Source organism: Rattus norvegicus, chromosome 5 (assembly GCF_021556685.1).
Source record: "Rattus norvegicus strain SHRSP/BbbUtx chromosome 5, alternate assembly SHRSP_T2T, whole genome shotgun sequence".
Lineage (NCBI taxonomy): Eukaryota > Metazoa > Chordata > Mammalia > Rodentia > Muridae > Rattus > Rattus norvegicus.
In genome coordinates this window covers 115,253,257-115,269,433 of record NC_141538.1, presented here as the reverse complement: position 1 = coordinate 115,269,433, position 16,177 = coordinate 115,253,257, and the positions used below count along the sequence as shown (strand labels likewise).

General features: G+C 39.4%; 1 protein-coding gene across 2 annotated transcripts in view; it reads left to right on the top strand.

The window, feature by feature from the left end:
- The first annotated feature begins 7,066 nt into the window (after positions 1-7,066).
- Caap1 (caspase activity and apoptosis inhibitor 1) overlaps positions 7,067-16,177 on the top strand; it is a 56,724-nt gene continuing 47,613 nt past the window's right edge. The window contains 3 exon segments of one of the 2 annotated variants that reach the window (NM_001034154.4): positions 7,067-7,267; positions 14,362-14,562; positions 15,324-15,408. In NM_001034154.4, the coding sequence (NP_001029326.2) occupies positions 14,494-14,562; positions 15,324-15,408 (154 nt within the window). In that variant the 5' untranslated portion in view covers positions 7,067-7,267; positions 14,362-14,493. 2 annotated transcript variants of the gene reach the window in all.

Here is a 16,177-nt window from a genome sequence, read left to right as displayed (position 1 = left end):
TATTCACATACATAAAATAAATCTTAAAAAAAAAAGAGACCTCATTAGACAGCCTCACCACAAACTCTATTTTTTTTCCAACTTAAGAACAATTTTTATTGAGACAGGGTCTCTCTGTGTAACCCTGGTTGTCCTGGAACTCACTCTGTAGACCAGGATGGTCTTGAACTCAACAGAAGCCCACCTGCCTCTGCCTTCTGAGTGCTCAGATTAAAGGCATGCACCACCATCATCCAGCCTTTAAAAAAAAAAAAACTAATACTAATTTGTGTGGGAAGACAGGGCTTTACCTGCCAGAGCTCATGTGGAGGTCAAAGGACAATTTTGTAGACTCACTTCTCACCCACATCTATGTGGGTTCTGGATTGAATTTAGGTTGTCAGACTATGTATGCAACCTTTTCTTATTGGGCCATCTTGCTTTCATAGAAAATTGTTTATTTGTGTGTTTGTTTACAGTGGTGGGTTTCAAGCTTTGGGCCTTATAAATAGATGCTTAGCAAGTAGTCTACCACTGAATTATATACCTAGTCATCATAAATATTGTATATGCTAGTGGGGCAATGTGTGATGTTTTCACACATGTATACATTGTGTCATATTTAAGTGAGATAAACATATTTATCTCCTGAAACATTTATCATTATGTTACAGTAAAATGATCAAAATAACTTCTAGGATGTTAGAAAATGTTGCTTCTATCTAAGTATATGATGTGATATATTATTCCCTTTTATTATCTTTCTTATGAGCAAAATGACTTTTACTTTTCAAAATTCTAGACGCTCAATCTCAGGGCCTTATTAAGTAGGGACTCTACCTCTGAATTACACTCCCTCTAGTCCAAACAAATTGCCTTTTATTCTTTTTGTTCTTATCTTCTACCTTTCTCTTAAAGTTTCATAGTTTGTCTTTAAAAAAAAAAACCCATTGTGGAAGAAACACCCATGATTAGCTCCAGGTCACCTTCCTAGGGATGTACAGGTAAACTCAGACATGTTGGATGTCACCGTCTTCCTCCAAGTGACAATGATTTATGATGCTTATCACTAATGCTCCCTCCGTTCCCTTTATATAACCTATAAAGAGACACATATAGATATTGTCTGCCAAGTTTTCTTATGTCTCATGTCTAAAAACCATTTTTCTGTCTTACCCTCTGTGTCTAACTATTATTCTGTACTCAGAATCGAGAGACAGTTCCTTGTGGACTTAGGATCATTTTATAAAATGTTAGTTTTTAGACAAAAATGCCACCTTTAGTCAATCTTATTTACATAAAATATTTACAAAGAACATGCATTGTGAGATACATACCCAAGATCCTAACCTTCTGCTTTTGTTTTTATTTTTCTGTTTACAATGGTCTGGCTTTAACTAGTGACCCAATTTTGCCCATCTCTCAAAGCCCATCTCTTTATGGCTTATCTGAATCATGGATTCCTGATTTCAGATCAGTACCAGGTGTTTGCTGCTGTTGCTTTTCCCAGTCATAACTCTTTGCACCTTGGCAATATAGTACTGGAGAGGTGGAAGTTGGAAGAACATGAAAACCATGTCACTCAAGCTGCCTAGTAAGATTAGTGTGACTACATGGGATCCTGACTCAAAAAAAAAAAAAAATCAAAGGAATCCTCAGAGCAAAGCCAAACCCACCTTAGCAACAGGCTAGGAGATTATTGGCCTTTGAGTGTCTGAGGATAACAAACATCTCCCTCAGTTTATGAATGTCTGGGCTCATTGCGAACGAGACAATCTCTTGTAGAATACCTAACCAAACCTCTCACTGTCTTTTTCTTTAACTTATTATCCGAAGTTCTCTTCATAATCAATCACTAACAAAGAAACTTCTAAAATTGCTAGGAAAATATTGATGAAGATCCTTCTGAAATATGAGGCCTAAGACATTTCCAGAAAAATCAAACAATTATGTTAAAAGATTCCACATGGCTTATCAGAACTCCATGACTGTGGAGAGTTGAAATATTGGCAGTCCAGAGCCAAGTTATCTCTATTATAATTCGCTCCCTTAATAGTTATTTCATGGCAACTTCTGTGTCTGACCTAACAACCTTATAAGTATCAGGTTGGAATGATAGTTTCCATCTGAACATTTGAAAAATGTTGATTAATGAAACTGTTTTATTCTGAGATAATAAATATTCATTTAACTGGCACCTTGAGGGACATATTATGTGGAGCAGCTTGGGATCTTGCCCCTGTACACTGGTCACTCACATTTGACTCATAATAAGCAACCCTTATTATTGTTTAGGTAAGAGTTATGTTTTGCATTGACAGGATAACAGGTCTGGACACTCCCAGGAATAGGACTCACTAGTATGTATCTAGACATTTGGCAAGTACTGGCAAAATGTTCGAATCATGGATAAGAATGGCCTCATTGGAAATGAAATATATGACTAGAAATTTCTCTTCAAGCATTAAAATCACTTCTTTTTTTAATTTTTTATTTTATTATATTGTACTGTATTGTATTTGTTTTTTATTAGATATAATTCTTTATTTACACTTCAAATGTTATTCCCCTTCCCAGTTTCCTGTCCATAAGCCTCCATCCCCTCCTCTCCCCCTCCCCATACAGGTATTCCCCCCTCATACATCCCCCCTACTGCCCCCCCATATTCCCCTGCACTGGGGGTCCAACCTTGGCAGGACCAAGGTTTCCCCTTCCACTGGTGCCCCAACAAGGCTATTCTCTGCTACATATGCAGTTGGAGTCCTGTATAGTCTTTCTAGAATCACTTCTTTTGCCAGAGCTACCTGGGTCCAAGGAATCCTGTGACTCTTCATCTAGTACAGTTTTGGTTTGTTTTTGACAAGGAGTGTCATTGAACCTGGAACTTAGTAATTAAGCCAAATTCAAAGGCCAGCAATTCCCAGAGATGTTCCCATCTTTTTCCCTGAGGATGGGATTATAGGCACAAGCCATTGGACTCCTGTTCAGGCTATGCTTCCCTACCCATAGCATCGGGCTGTGATCACAACTGGTGGGTCCTGAGTGGAGAGTTGAGCCAGAACAGAGACTGAGAGGCCTCAGGCAGCAGTGAGCTTGATGAGAATGGACTCTCGGGAGGCAGCTTCAGTAAGACAGCTCATTTTAATCGGGGGCACAAAGGCTATTTAAATCTTTGGGAGGTGAGTAGGGATATGGGGGTGAGTGTACATCATTAGCTGGGACCAGGGGCCTGGGTATTCCTCATTTGCATAAGGAGGAATTCCAGGTGCTGCTGGACATGGCCTTATAAGGGAAGAGGAAGTTTAACCTGGTGTGACCTCCTCCGGTAGGGCAAAGGTGGGGGCGTAGGGCTATGTGCCAGGTCTTGTAGGGCCTGGGAAGGGACATCAATACCACTTCTGCTTATGTCAGGATGAGATGTCTAGGCTTTGGACATGCTGCAGGCACCTCCTCCCCTCCCCATGACTCCCTGGCCTCACAAACTTGACTGTTGATTTTGTGAACTTAGGTCCTCATGATGCATTACCCCAAAACAGATTGTGCTAGTTACAAAGACACTTATTTTTCATGCTGTGTGTGGTTAAATGCTCCTCAGGTCCAGTGTGAAACTGCAAAGATATTTGAGCTTACCAAAGTTGACAAAAGGTCATACTAACTTTCCAGCTGGCTTGAATTCAAGCTTTGTGACACCGGTAGCTGGTTACCCTAGGAACTGGATCTCTTTTCAGATACATAGCTCAGCATTTACTCATTTGTTTGCTTGTTGTCCTTCACAAATTATTATTGTCTTTCTTGATATCTTAGAACCACACATAAACCTACTAGAATTATGGATACTCAACAGCTGAACATGATTCAGGAATTTTTTGTATTACATGACTGAAGCCCTCACTCAGGAGACCCTTGCTATCTTAAAATTTAGTTCAGGACTTGTAACTGCAGCTTTGTGGGACAACTACATAGGAACAAGCCTTTCTAGCAACATGGTACATTCAGTTCTTAACTCTTGAGAACTATCAGTTGATTATCCCTACTTCCTAGAGAAAGATTTTGGTCAAAATGGGTAACAAAGAGAACCTGGAAAACATCACAAAATATGAGATCAGAATTCTTTAGCTCAGGGAAAACGTGAGGAATAACTGTAGTTACCTAGAATACTAGCAAGGCAGGTTTCTCCCTAGTGATGCCATAAAAGCAATAAACAACCTCAGGAAAGGCCGTTTTCCTATCACATTCCTTAGAATGGTTTCAAACATATTTTTTAAAGATTTATTTTTAAAATTGTATGATTTATATATGTTTATGTGGAAGAATGGTGGAAGTATGTGTACAAGAGTGCAGGTGCCTATGGAGGCCAGAAGAGGGTGTTGGACAACGGAAATAGCAGTGTATTATTAACCACTGAGCTATCTTGTCATGGTGAAATGAAACAAAATTCTCCTATTATCCTTGTCAGTACATGAAACTGAGACAGTTGTTTTGTTGTAACGTAATTTTTGCTTTGTAAAAAGAAGCCAATACTGTGTGGCTCCTTTAAAAAGAAGTCAATGCTGTGTGGCTCCCTTAACACATAGTGCTTGCTCAGTATGCACAAACCCCTGGGTTTGATGTCAGCATAACATAAATTAGGCAAGGGGTTACATGCCAATAATATCAATACTAGGGAAGGGGAAGCAGGAGGATCAAGCGTTCAAGCCTGGGGCTGGAAAGATGGCTCAGCAGTTCAGAGCAATTATTGCTTTGCTGGAGTTTCTGGGTTCCACTCCCAGCACCCATGTGGTTTGCAGCCATCAGTAATTTCATTTTTCAGAGATCCAAGGTCCTCTCTTGATCTCTGAGGGGACCAGGCAGTGTTGTGGTACATATGTCTATATGCAGGCAAAACATTCATATACACAAAATAAATATATCAATCTAAAAACAAATGAACAAACAAACCAAAAAACAAGAGAAATACTTCAAGGCCATCCTTAGCTGTACAGTGTTGCAGGCCAGTCTAGACTCTGAAAGACCCTGTCAAAAAACAACTGTGAACAAACACTTTTGAAAAGACCTGTCTGGCTGTGGACAACAACAACAACAACAACAACAACAACGACAAAAAACCTGGAAAAAAACAAAACAAAACAAAACAAAAATCTGGAATGAATCTTTGTCTAAAGAGACTGATGGATGAATCGGAATTTCAGTACTGTGAAGAGGTTGAAATTTTCTAAGTTCATAGCCTAATTACTTTATCTTGGGCTAGTTTTAGCCTTCAGGAACAGCCAGCCGTTCTTGCTCCACTGTGTATCTGTGATAAAACTGACATGACTGCTCCATGGTGTGGTTAAGATGAAGGTTTGTAATATATAGAGAGAACAGCCAGAGGCATCTGTAAGAGTTCACAGGAAAGAAAGCCTGAAGTTGGTCAGGGCTATCTGTGAGAGAGGGAAGAATAGCAGGGGTCAGAGAATAGGGAAAATGGTGAGAGAAGCAGGAATAGCACATAGGGAAACATAGTGAGAATCCCAGGGCTATAAGGAGACTGAGTATCTGGGGAAAGAGAAACCTGGAGCCGAAGGGAGTTTGGCATGGGGCAGAGGTGAGAAGGGTTAGGATGCTAGTTTTGATTTTGAAATGTGTAACAGGCATGCTGATAGGCATCACAGGTAGGCATATGTGCCTTCTGCCAGAGGTAACGAAAATGACTCCTTTTGGTAAATGGGAACCAGCCTCACAAGTTTCTGAGGAATGCTGGCATTTATCTAACTGCTAGAAACCCTCCTCTACTCCATGTTGAATTCATTTCTGGATATTTGGATTGCTTTCTGGAGTTGGGAATTTGAGTTTCCTTTGGATGTGACAATTTGAACTAACATCATGTGATAGTAACAGTAAAAGCCTCTTAGAAGCTATTAACTTAGCAGAACATTACCTTCTTACTAATCCATGAGTTGAGAATGTCATCAGATAAGATCTTGGGCCTATAGAATAGTCTCCCTTCCCATCTCAATGTATCTGTCTCTTGGGTATACTCATTAATGTTCTTTAAAAGTTTCCTTGATTTATTTTTATTTTGTAAAACTATAAAAAATAAATAAAAACTTCAGGAAACTGCTTCCACATTTGGAACATAGAATTTGGGGTAACTAAAATCCAAGTTTCTTGGGCTATAGCCACTCAAAGCAGCACCAAAATAAACTCTGATTCCGTTTAATATGAGAACTGTGGTTTTTACTTCACACAGCAACAACAAAAACACACAAATTCACAAACATGAATTCAAGTTCAGGCTTCACAAGGTATATGGTGTGTGTTTCTATTTTCACCTACTTCAGAGGCAGACAGGATGACCTCAGAAAGAAAAACCGAACAAAGGAATCCATCTCCCTAGGTCATTTGAGAAAGTTTTACTGTAGGCAGCTAGAACTCATCTCCACGTGGCCATCATGCAGACTCTTAATAAACTCTAAACTCACATTTTTTTTTTTTTTTGGTTCTTTTTTTCGGAGCTGGGGACCGAACCCAGGGCCTTGCGCTTCCTAGGTAAGCGCTCTACCACTGAGCTAAATCCCCAGCCCCTAAACTCACATTTTTGAACACTGTGAAATAATACCACAGGAAAGTGTCTTTTTTTCCCCCTTTCTTTCCATTCCTTTAAAAGTAACAAGTAATCATGCCTCGAAATTAGTTTTAATGATACAAAATACGGAGACAGAAGACTGTAATTTTTGTAGAAGTCCTTGAAGTGAACTTAAAAAAAATGCTCAAATGAGATCGTAGTGAGACGAAACATTTTTTTTTTTTATTCTGAAATTCTTTTCATAGTTATATCGTATCACACGCGGAAATTGGAGGCAAAGGAAATTGGAGGCAAAGGAAATTGGAGACTCAGCAATTTTAATTTTACCTTTCCACTTACTTGTACACTGAGATACACTAAAAAGAACTAGATCTCCGCAGAGGTTGGAAAAAAGCAATCAGCTCTGTTGGACTACACGTCACCTTTTAAACTCCAGAAAACCTCAGCAGCTGGCCTGGCGCATCCGAGCCCCTCCTCTTGAAACGATACGTAGTGAAACGCGCCGCAACCGGAAGTGACGCCAAGCCTGCGACACCAGCTCCGGCCGCTACGGAAGTGGGGTTCTGTTGCTGCAGAGACGGCTGGCTGTCGCTGATGGTTGCAGCGCGAGGACCATGACGGGGAAGAAGTCTTCCCGGGAGAAGAGGCGCAAGCGGAGTGGGCAGGAGGCAGCCGCGGCGCTCGCGGCCCCGGACCTGGTGCCCGTGCTGAGCGGGAGCGCGGGTGGGTGCGGGAGCGTTGGCTGCTGCGGGGTCGCTGGCGGCGGGACGAGTGTGGCGGGCGGCGCGGAACGAAGTGAGCGCCGAAAGCGGAGGAGCACCGATTCGTCCTCCAGCGTCTCGGGCTCCCTGCAGCAGGTGCGTGCCTCGCCTCGCGCCGCCTCCCGGAGCTGTGGCCCCTCAGAAGAGCCGGGCTGCAGAGCCGCGCGGGCGCGGGCAGAAGCTCATTGTTAGTGCCGGGGTCCCTTGGGCCGCCGGAACGCTTCTGAATCCGTTTGAACCTGTCCCCATGTATTGAACTTACACGTTTCTGGATTTACTGATCAGTACCCCTTCCCCATTAAACTTTCGCGGTTTCTTTTACTTGTGGTTTTCCCAATTTCCCTAGAGGATTTGAGGGTCGGGAAGTGGTTACGAATGCCGGTGTAAGCACTGATCATCTTTACCTATTTAATGAATTCCGATTATTTTCACATTACACACATATTAAAAAAAACCCCACAACAACAAACACCTGAGACCCAAGTTCAGGAGTTTTACCCAGTTACAATCGCAAGAATTTCAGTTTCTGCAGTTGAATTCAACACCTGGGACCAAAATGTGTTTCTTATGCATCATGAACCTTCCGCGATACCACTATTTAAAACTGTAGTTTGTAACTTACTATAAAGCAAATGAATGTGTTTTTAAAATTCATTGAACACAGAAGTAAAGACGGGTTAAAAGCCCTTCGTACTGCCACTTGGTATGCACGACTTCTGTGGCTATATAGCCACTTTTCATTGTTTACTTTTACGTATGTAATTGGTTATATGCTCACATTGAATGGGCCACCTACCATACATGGTGTGTTTTAGGTGTCCCAGTATCCACGTATCTTTATTGATGAATATTTAGGTTTTTAGTTTTATTGATTTTACATACAATACCAAATGGAACACACTGTTCATAGATCTTGGTACTTACATAGGCTTGGACTTATAGAAGTGAAATTGCAGTGTCAAAAGGTATATGCATTTAAAAAGCGATGAATTCCTCTTTCTCTGCATACTGGCACCATCTGCTATATTGACCAAATGCTTCATGCTCCCGCTACTTGGGCTTCACAACCCAAATGAACTAAACCCTAGATATGTAAACCCAAACTTTTAACATAAAGCAGACGTGTTGAAATAGAACCAAATGCTTAAAGCAAGACTTAACCTATTTATAGTTGAGATAGTATGGATGTACATCTCTGCCAGTCTTCACAAGCGTGTTATCTTCCTAAGTAACCTCCTCATCCCCCTCCCATCCTCCCACCCCCTGGTCCTGGCTAGTCTAGAACTTGCTATATGTATGCTCCATAGACCTCGCCTGCCTCAGACTTAGCATCCACCCTCCTGCCTCTGGCCTTGGAATGCTGACATTACAGGTGTGCTGACATCCCCCCCCCCCATCTCTGTTTTTTTCTTTTCTTTTTCTTTTTAGAGTTCTTTTTAGAAAGCTGTCAGACTGACAGACCAAGTAATTGTTTCATCTTTTTTTTTTTTTTTTGAGCCAGGGCCTCACTGGTTTGGAACTCAAAAAAAAATTTTTTTTTTTTGCCTGCCTTTGTCTTCTGAGTACTGAGATTAAAGGCATCCACCACCGCACTTGGCTAAAATTGTTGTAAAATGTATTTTCCTGATGAATAGTTGTACTGAATATTTTTCCATTTTATTTACCCTTTGACTCTTTGTGTAGTTGTATAGATTCTTTGCTTGTTTTTTCTTTTATTCAGTGTTTCACTGAGAATTCACATACATATTTCAAATAAGTGTTAGTTTTTAACTTTTGTGTAGAGCATACAGCAAATGTTAATATAACTTGGTTTAAAGCAGTGCTTTTACTGTCCTAATGCTGGGACCCTTTAATACAGTTCCTCATGTTGTGACTCACAACCATAAAATTCTTTCCTTTGCTATTGATAACTGTAACTTTGTTACTGTTACTGTAAGTATCTGTGTTTCCCTATGGTATTAGGTAACCCTGTGAAAAGGTCACAGTCTACCCCCCCAGGTGTCTTGACCCACAGGTTGAGAACTGCTGGTTTAAGGTGTGATTTTTTTTTTTTTTTTTTTTTTTGGTTCTTTTTTTTGGAGCTGGGGACCGAACCCAGGGCCTTGCGCTTCCTAGGCAAGCGCTCTACCACTGAGCTAAATCCCCAGCCCCGATTTTTTTTTTTTAATTTTTATTTTTTTTGTAGTGAGAGCTGTGTCCTTTTGCCTTCTAGATTTTGTGTTTTGGAGGTTCGTAAAATTTATAAAAATTCTGTATTTTTAAAAGACGTAACACATTTCACATTTATTCATTTAATCACACGCATACCCATGAGGAGTTGGAGGACAACTCTCACAGGTATTCTTTCCAACACTTGGGTTCCAAAGGATTGAGCTCTCATATTAGGGTAGTGACAAGGACCCTTCCTGCTGATTCTACTCACATACCTGCACTTATAGATTATGCATTTAAAAGAGCTTAGTTTTTAAAAATTTATTTACCTTTATTTTACGTGCTTTGATGTTTTGTTTGCATGTATGTCCGTGTGTGAGACTGTCAGATCTTGGAGTTACAGACAATGTGAGGTACCATGTGGGTGTTGGGATTTGAACCTAGGTACTTTGGAAGAGCACTCAGTACCCTTAACCACTTAACTGCTGAGCCGTCTCTCTAGACTCATACTTTTTTTTTTTTTTTTAGATTTATTTTATGTTTTCAGACACACCAGAATAGGTCATTAAGATTCCATTACAGATAGTTGTGAGCCACCATGTAGTTGCTGGGAATTGAACTCAGAACCTCTAGAAGAGCAGACAGTGCTCTTAACTGCTGAGTCATCTCTCCAGCCTTAGACTCATACTTTTTAACATATTACAACTTTAAATTAGGGCTCATGGATTCAATTACTTATATGATTTTCTCCTACCTAATCACATTATTTATTATTAGTCCTTTTCTGTAGTATTTCTGCTCATACCAAATTTTGACATTTTTAGCAGTTTTCTGTTGTTCATTTTGTATTATCAGAGCCTAGTATAGTATTAGAGCAGTGATAATGGGCATTCTCTTCCCATTTTGTTTTTAAAATAAGACTCTGTCCTCCCTTCTTCCTCCTCTTTTTCCTTCCCTTCTATATTGAACACAGGGCCTTGAACCTGTTAGGCAAGTGCTCTAGCACTGAGCTACACATCCAGCTCTAGTGGGAGCAGTTATAATTTTGTACTGATAAGTGTATTTGTGATAGAATGTGAAGGTGACTATGCTCAGGTCAGGAACATTTCTTCAACTTTTAGTTCTGTGGGTTTGACTTTCTCATGTGGCTTCCTGGTCTGGTGTTGATGTGATTGTATATCTAGTTAGTATAATTTTGTTAAGTATTGGTCAGTTAGTTGATAGTAAACTATATGTGCTGTCTTGGGAGAAGCCCTGCTTGGTGTGTTGGACTTAGGTGCTGTAGAAGTATTTTTACTTTGGGGTAGGTGTTTTTGTTTATTTTTTTTGAGACAGAGCCTCTGCTTGTGTTGCTGGCTGTGCTCACTATCTGCCTTTCTTTGCTTCCTGAGTGCTGGTACATCATAAGCTAGGTTAGCCTATAGTTTCAGTTTTTGTAGTGAATTGAGTTTGGGAGGTTTACGTATATTTGATAGCAGTTCATAATTTTTCCTCATATGCTTATCAAGGCGTCACAGGCTTAATCTGTTTTTGTTTTGTTTTTGTTTTCAGTCAGGGTGTCACTATAAACCCCTGACTATCCTGGAACTCATTCCATAGGTTAGCCTGGCCTTGACCTCACAGAGATGGGTCTGCCTCTCCCTCTCAAGTGCTGGGATTAAAGGTGTACGTCTTCAAGCCTACCCTAAAAAGAATTTTTTTTTTTTTTTTTTTATTAACTTGAGTATTTCTTATTTACATTTCGAGTGTTATTCCCTTTCCCGGTTTCCGGGCAAACCTCTCCCTAATCCCTCCCCCTCCCCTTCTTTATAGGTGTTCCCCTCCCCATCCTCCCCCCATCGCCACCCTCCCCCCAACAATCTGGTTCACTGGGGGGTTCAGTCTTAGCAGGACCCAGGGCTTCCCCTTCCACTGGTGCTCTTACTAGGATATTCATTGCTTCCTATGAGGTCAGAGTCCAGGGTCAGTCCATGTATAGTCTTTAGGTAGTGGCTTAGTCCCTGGAAGCTCTGGTTGCTTGGCATTGTTGTTCATAAGGGAGTCTCGAGCCCCTTCGAGCTCTTCCAGTTCTTTCTCTGATTCCTTCAATGGGGTCCTAGTCTCAGTTCAGTGGTTTGCTGCTGGCATTTGCCTCTGTATTTGCTGTATTCTGGCTGTGTCTCTCAGGAGAGATCTAAATCCGGTTTCTGTCAGCCTGCCCTTCTTTGCTTCATCCATCTTGTCTAATTGGATGGCTGTATATGTATGGGCCACATGTGGGGCAGGCTCTGAATGGGTGTTCCTTCTGTGTCTGTTTTAATCTTTTCCTCTCTATTCCCTGTCAAGGGTATTCTTGTTCCCCTTTTAAAGAAGGAGTGAAGCATTCACATTTTGATCATCCGTCTTGAGTTTCATTTGTTCTAGGCATTTGGGTAATTCAAACATTTGGGCTAATAGCCACTTATCAATGAGTGCATACCATGTGTGTTTTTCTGTGATTGGGTTACCTCACTCAGGATGATATTTTCCAGTTCCAACCATTTGCCTACGAATTTCATAAAGTCATTGTTTTTGATAGCTGAGTAATATTCCATTGTGTAGATGTACCACATTTTCTGTATCCATTCCTCTGTTGAAGGGCATCTGGGTTCTTTCCAGCTTCTGGCTATTATAAATAAGGCTGCGATGAACATAGTGGAGCACGTGTCTTTTTTATATGTTGGGGCATCTTTTGGGTATATGCCCAAGAGAGGTATAGCTGGATCCTCAGGCAGTTCAATGTCCAATTTTCTGAGGAACCTCCAGACTGATTTCCAGAATGGTTGTACCAGTCTGCAATCCCACCAACAATGGAGGAGTGTTCCTCTTTTCTCCACATCCTCACCAGCATTTGCTGTCACTTGAGTTTTTGATCTTAGCCATTCTCACTGGTGTGAGGTGAAATCTCAGGGTTGTTTTGATTTGCATTTCCCTTATGACTAAAGATGCTGAACATTTCTTTAGGTGTTTCTCAGCTATTCAGCATTCCTCAGCTGTGAATTCTTTGTTTAGCTCTGAACCCCATTTTTTCATAGGGTTATTTGTCTCCCTTCGGTCTAACTTCTTGAGTTCTTTGTATATTTTGGATATAAGGCCTCTATCTGTTGTAGGATTGGTAAAGATCTTTTCCCAATCTGTTGGTTGCTGTTTTGTCCTAACCACGGTGTCCTTTGCCTTACAGAGGCTTTGCAGTTTTATGAGATCCCATTTGTCGATTCTTGATCTTAGAGCATAAGCCATTGGTGTTTTGTTCAGGAAATTTTTTCCATTGCCCATGTGTTCCAGATGCTTCCCTAGTTTTTCTTCTATTAGTTTGAGTGTATGTGGTTTGATGTGGAGGTCCTTGATCCACTTGGACTTAAGCTTTGTACAGGGTGATAAGCATGGATCGATCTGCATTCTTCTACATGTTGACCTCCAGTTGAACCAGCACCATTTGCTGAAAATGCTATCTTTTTTCCATTGGATGGTTTTGGCTCCTTTGTCAAAAATCAAGTGCCCATAGGTATGTGGGTTCATTTCTGGGTCTTCAATTCTGTTCCACTGGTCTATCTGTCTGTCTCCGTACCAATACCATGCAGTTTTTATCACTATTGCTCTGTAATACTGCTTGAGTTCAGGGATAGTGATTCCCCCTGAAGTCCTTTTATTGTTGAGGATAGTTTTAGCTATCCTGGGTTTTTTGTTATTCCAGATGAATTTGCAAATTGTTCTGTCTAACTCTTTGAAGAATTGGATTGGTATTTTGATGGGGATTGCATTGAATCTGTAGATCGCTTTTGGTAAAATGGCCATTTTTACTATATTAATCCTGCCAATCCATGAGCATGGGAGGTGTTTCCATCTTCTGAGGTCTTCTTCAATTTCTTTCTTCAGAGTCTTGAAGTTCTTATTGTACAGATCTTTTACTTGGTAAAAGAAGTTTTAAGAGCCTGCGAGATGGCTCAGTGGGACTACACAAGCCTTACACTCAAGTTCCATCCTTGAAGCTGTTGGGAAAGGAGAAAACCTACTCTCAAAAGTTGTCCTTCAACCTCTACATGTATAAACTCACACACGTTATACTCACCTAATAGCAATAAACAAAATCTTAAATTGAAAAAAGAAAATTAAAATTCTTAATCTTTACTGCTTTCCCACCCCATTTGGACTTTCAAATTTGTATCTGATAAGCACGTGCACTTGTTAATAGTGTGATATGGTGTAGTGTAGGGGAAGGGAAGCAGAGAGACTATCTTACACAGAATGTATACAACATGAGGCCTAGTCTATAAAATTATTCTTGCTGACATAAACAAAACCAAAATCTTATTCTGGATGTAGAGATCCTAGCTCCATGGCTGTTCTAATCTAGGAAGAATTATGGCCAGTGTTTTGGCAGTAGATTTGGAAGACTGACTAGTTATGGGAAATAGAAGTAAAATTGTCAGAAATGCCTTAAATTGTTGAAACTACTTGAACCTTTTGATATATGATTAAATCATGTAACAGTTTGAAACTGATAGCTTGTGGTTTGTAACATTTGCTGCTGTTTTGTTTCCTTATATGAATTTAAGTAGAATGACAAAGCATTTCTAGCTTTTGGATGAATGACCCTTGAAGCAGTTTCCTAATTCTTCAAGTCTAAAATTTTAGGAAGTGGTACATTTTGATTTGTATCTTATGAGATAGGATTTTCTTTTATTACAATTCCTAACTGACATATGGAGAATAACATTAAAGAGTGAGGAACAACTAAATTTTCTTCTGACCTTAGATAGTTGTGCAAGTAAAAGAATTTAGAAGTGTTTAATGAAGAATGAAGAAGTGACAATAGAGTATGTCATGCATGCATTCTAAGTATTTTAAATAATGTTATTTAATAATTCCTTATTTCTTTACTTGTAGGAAACCAAGTATCTTTTACCAAGTCTGGAAAAAGAGTTAATCTTGGCAGAGCACAGTGATCTTGAAGAAGGTGGCCTGGATCTGACTGTCTCGTTAAAACCTGTTAGTTTCTATATATCAGACAAAAAGGAAATGCTGCAGCAGTGCTTCTGTATAATAGGAGAGCAGAAGTTACAGAAGATGCTCCCCGATGTGCTGAAGGTACTTTCCTGCAGTAGTAGGCCGCACACACGGAGAAACAGTCTTCCTTTGTAGCAGTCATTTCACTGAATGTAGTGTGTGATTGGGTGTTCTAATCTGAAACAAGTTACTTGAAAGAATTCAAGGAAGAAAATTTAGAGAACCTTAAATATTAAGCCTTATATATTTAAACATTTTTTTTTTAGAGAAAAATGTTTAGGCAAGACGTTTATTGACCCCATGGAAATAATTCAGTTATTTCCCAGTGGTGGTACTAATTGGAGTTACAAAGAATAATATGCTGCTGTGTAACAATCCACAGGAGTTTGTAGTAGCTTATGTTTCATCATGTTTATAGGGCTTTTTTACGTATATATTTCTATAAACTTCAGGGAACTATGTGATACTCTGATTTTATGGTTATACAAAGCCCAGGCAAAGCCTAAGGACAAATATCTCATATGGTCACGCCCTGCAGAGTTACAAGAATTAAACGGGTAAATAGACTACATTTAAAGGTATCTGGAACACTGACTTTTATTTAGTTCAGTTTCTGCTTCTAATAAACATGATTTTATGCATTCCTTCAAATCTCTGAAATATTCATGTCATCTGACAACTTTTCAGATTTTATCCCATAAATTCATGTGAATATTCTTGAAGCTTTTATTTGTTTGATTATAAGATTTTGCTAATTCAAATTTTTTTATAATTGCAGTTTTCCAGTTTACATTGGAGCTATAGTACATAAATGCAATTTTTTTAAATGTCATTTTCTTTAGAACTGTTCAGTAGAAGAAATTAAAAAACTATGCCAGGAACAATTAGAGCTCCTGTCTGAAAAAAAAATCTTGAAGATTCTTGAGGGTAAGAATGAATATTTCTATCTTCTGCAAACTTAATAAGTGGTTCTCTGCATAAATACTGAGGTTTTCTTTCTCTTGCTTGAATGTGATTTTAATTTCTTTATTGAGGAATCACTGAAGAATATCTTTGCTTCTGTCTGTACTGGAAAATATAATTTACATATCAGAATAGAATTTCTAAGAAAACCCCAGATTTGGTATATACCTTTACCTTAACCAAGAAATAATGTAGATGAATCTGTTTATATAATATAATAAAATAAAAATTAAAGAAATTATAGAAGTACTGTAAAAAAACACTGAGAAGTTGCATATTCTTTAAAATAAGATATTTTCTGCTTTTTTTCTTTATAACCTGTAATAAGCTATTGAGTATTTCTCCTGTTCCACCAACACCTAGATGCAATGTTAGAATTGTTTGTAGTTGGGTTGGGGATTTAGCTCAGTGGTAGAGCACTTGCCTAGCAAGCGCAAGGCCCTGGGTTCGGTCCCCAGCTCCGAAAAAAAAAGAAAAGAAAAAAAAAAGAATTGTTTGTAGTTTTCAAGCATTTATTTCTTCCAAAATAAGATTATTATTTGATACTGCTAACTTTTAGAGTATTTAATTTTCAAGTATTTTTTTGGTTTGATTTGGCATATTGAGAGGATTTTCTCATTTGCATCAGTGAAGAAACAAAAAGCAAATATATTGAATTTCCAGACTGAATTTTTTTCTTCCTTTTTTTTTTTTTTTTGGTCTGGAGCTGAGGACCGAACCCAGGGCCTTGCGC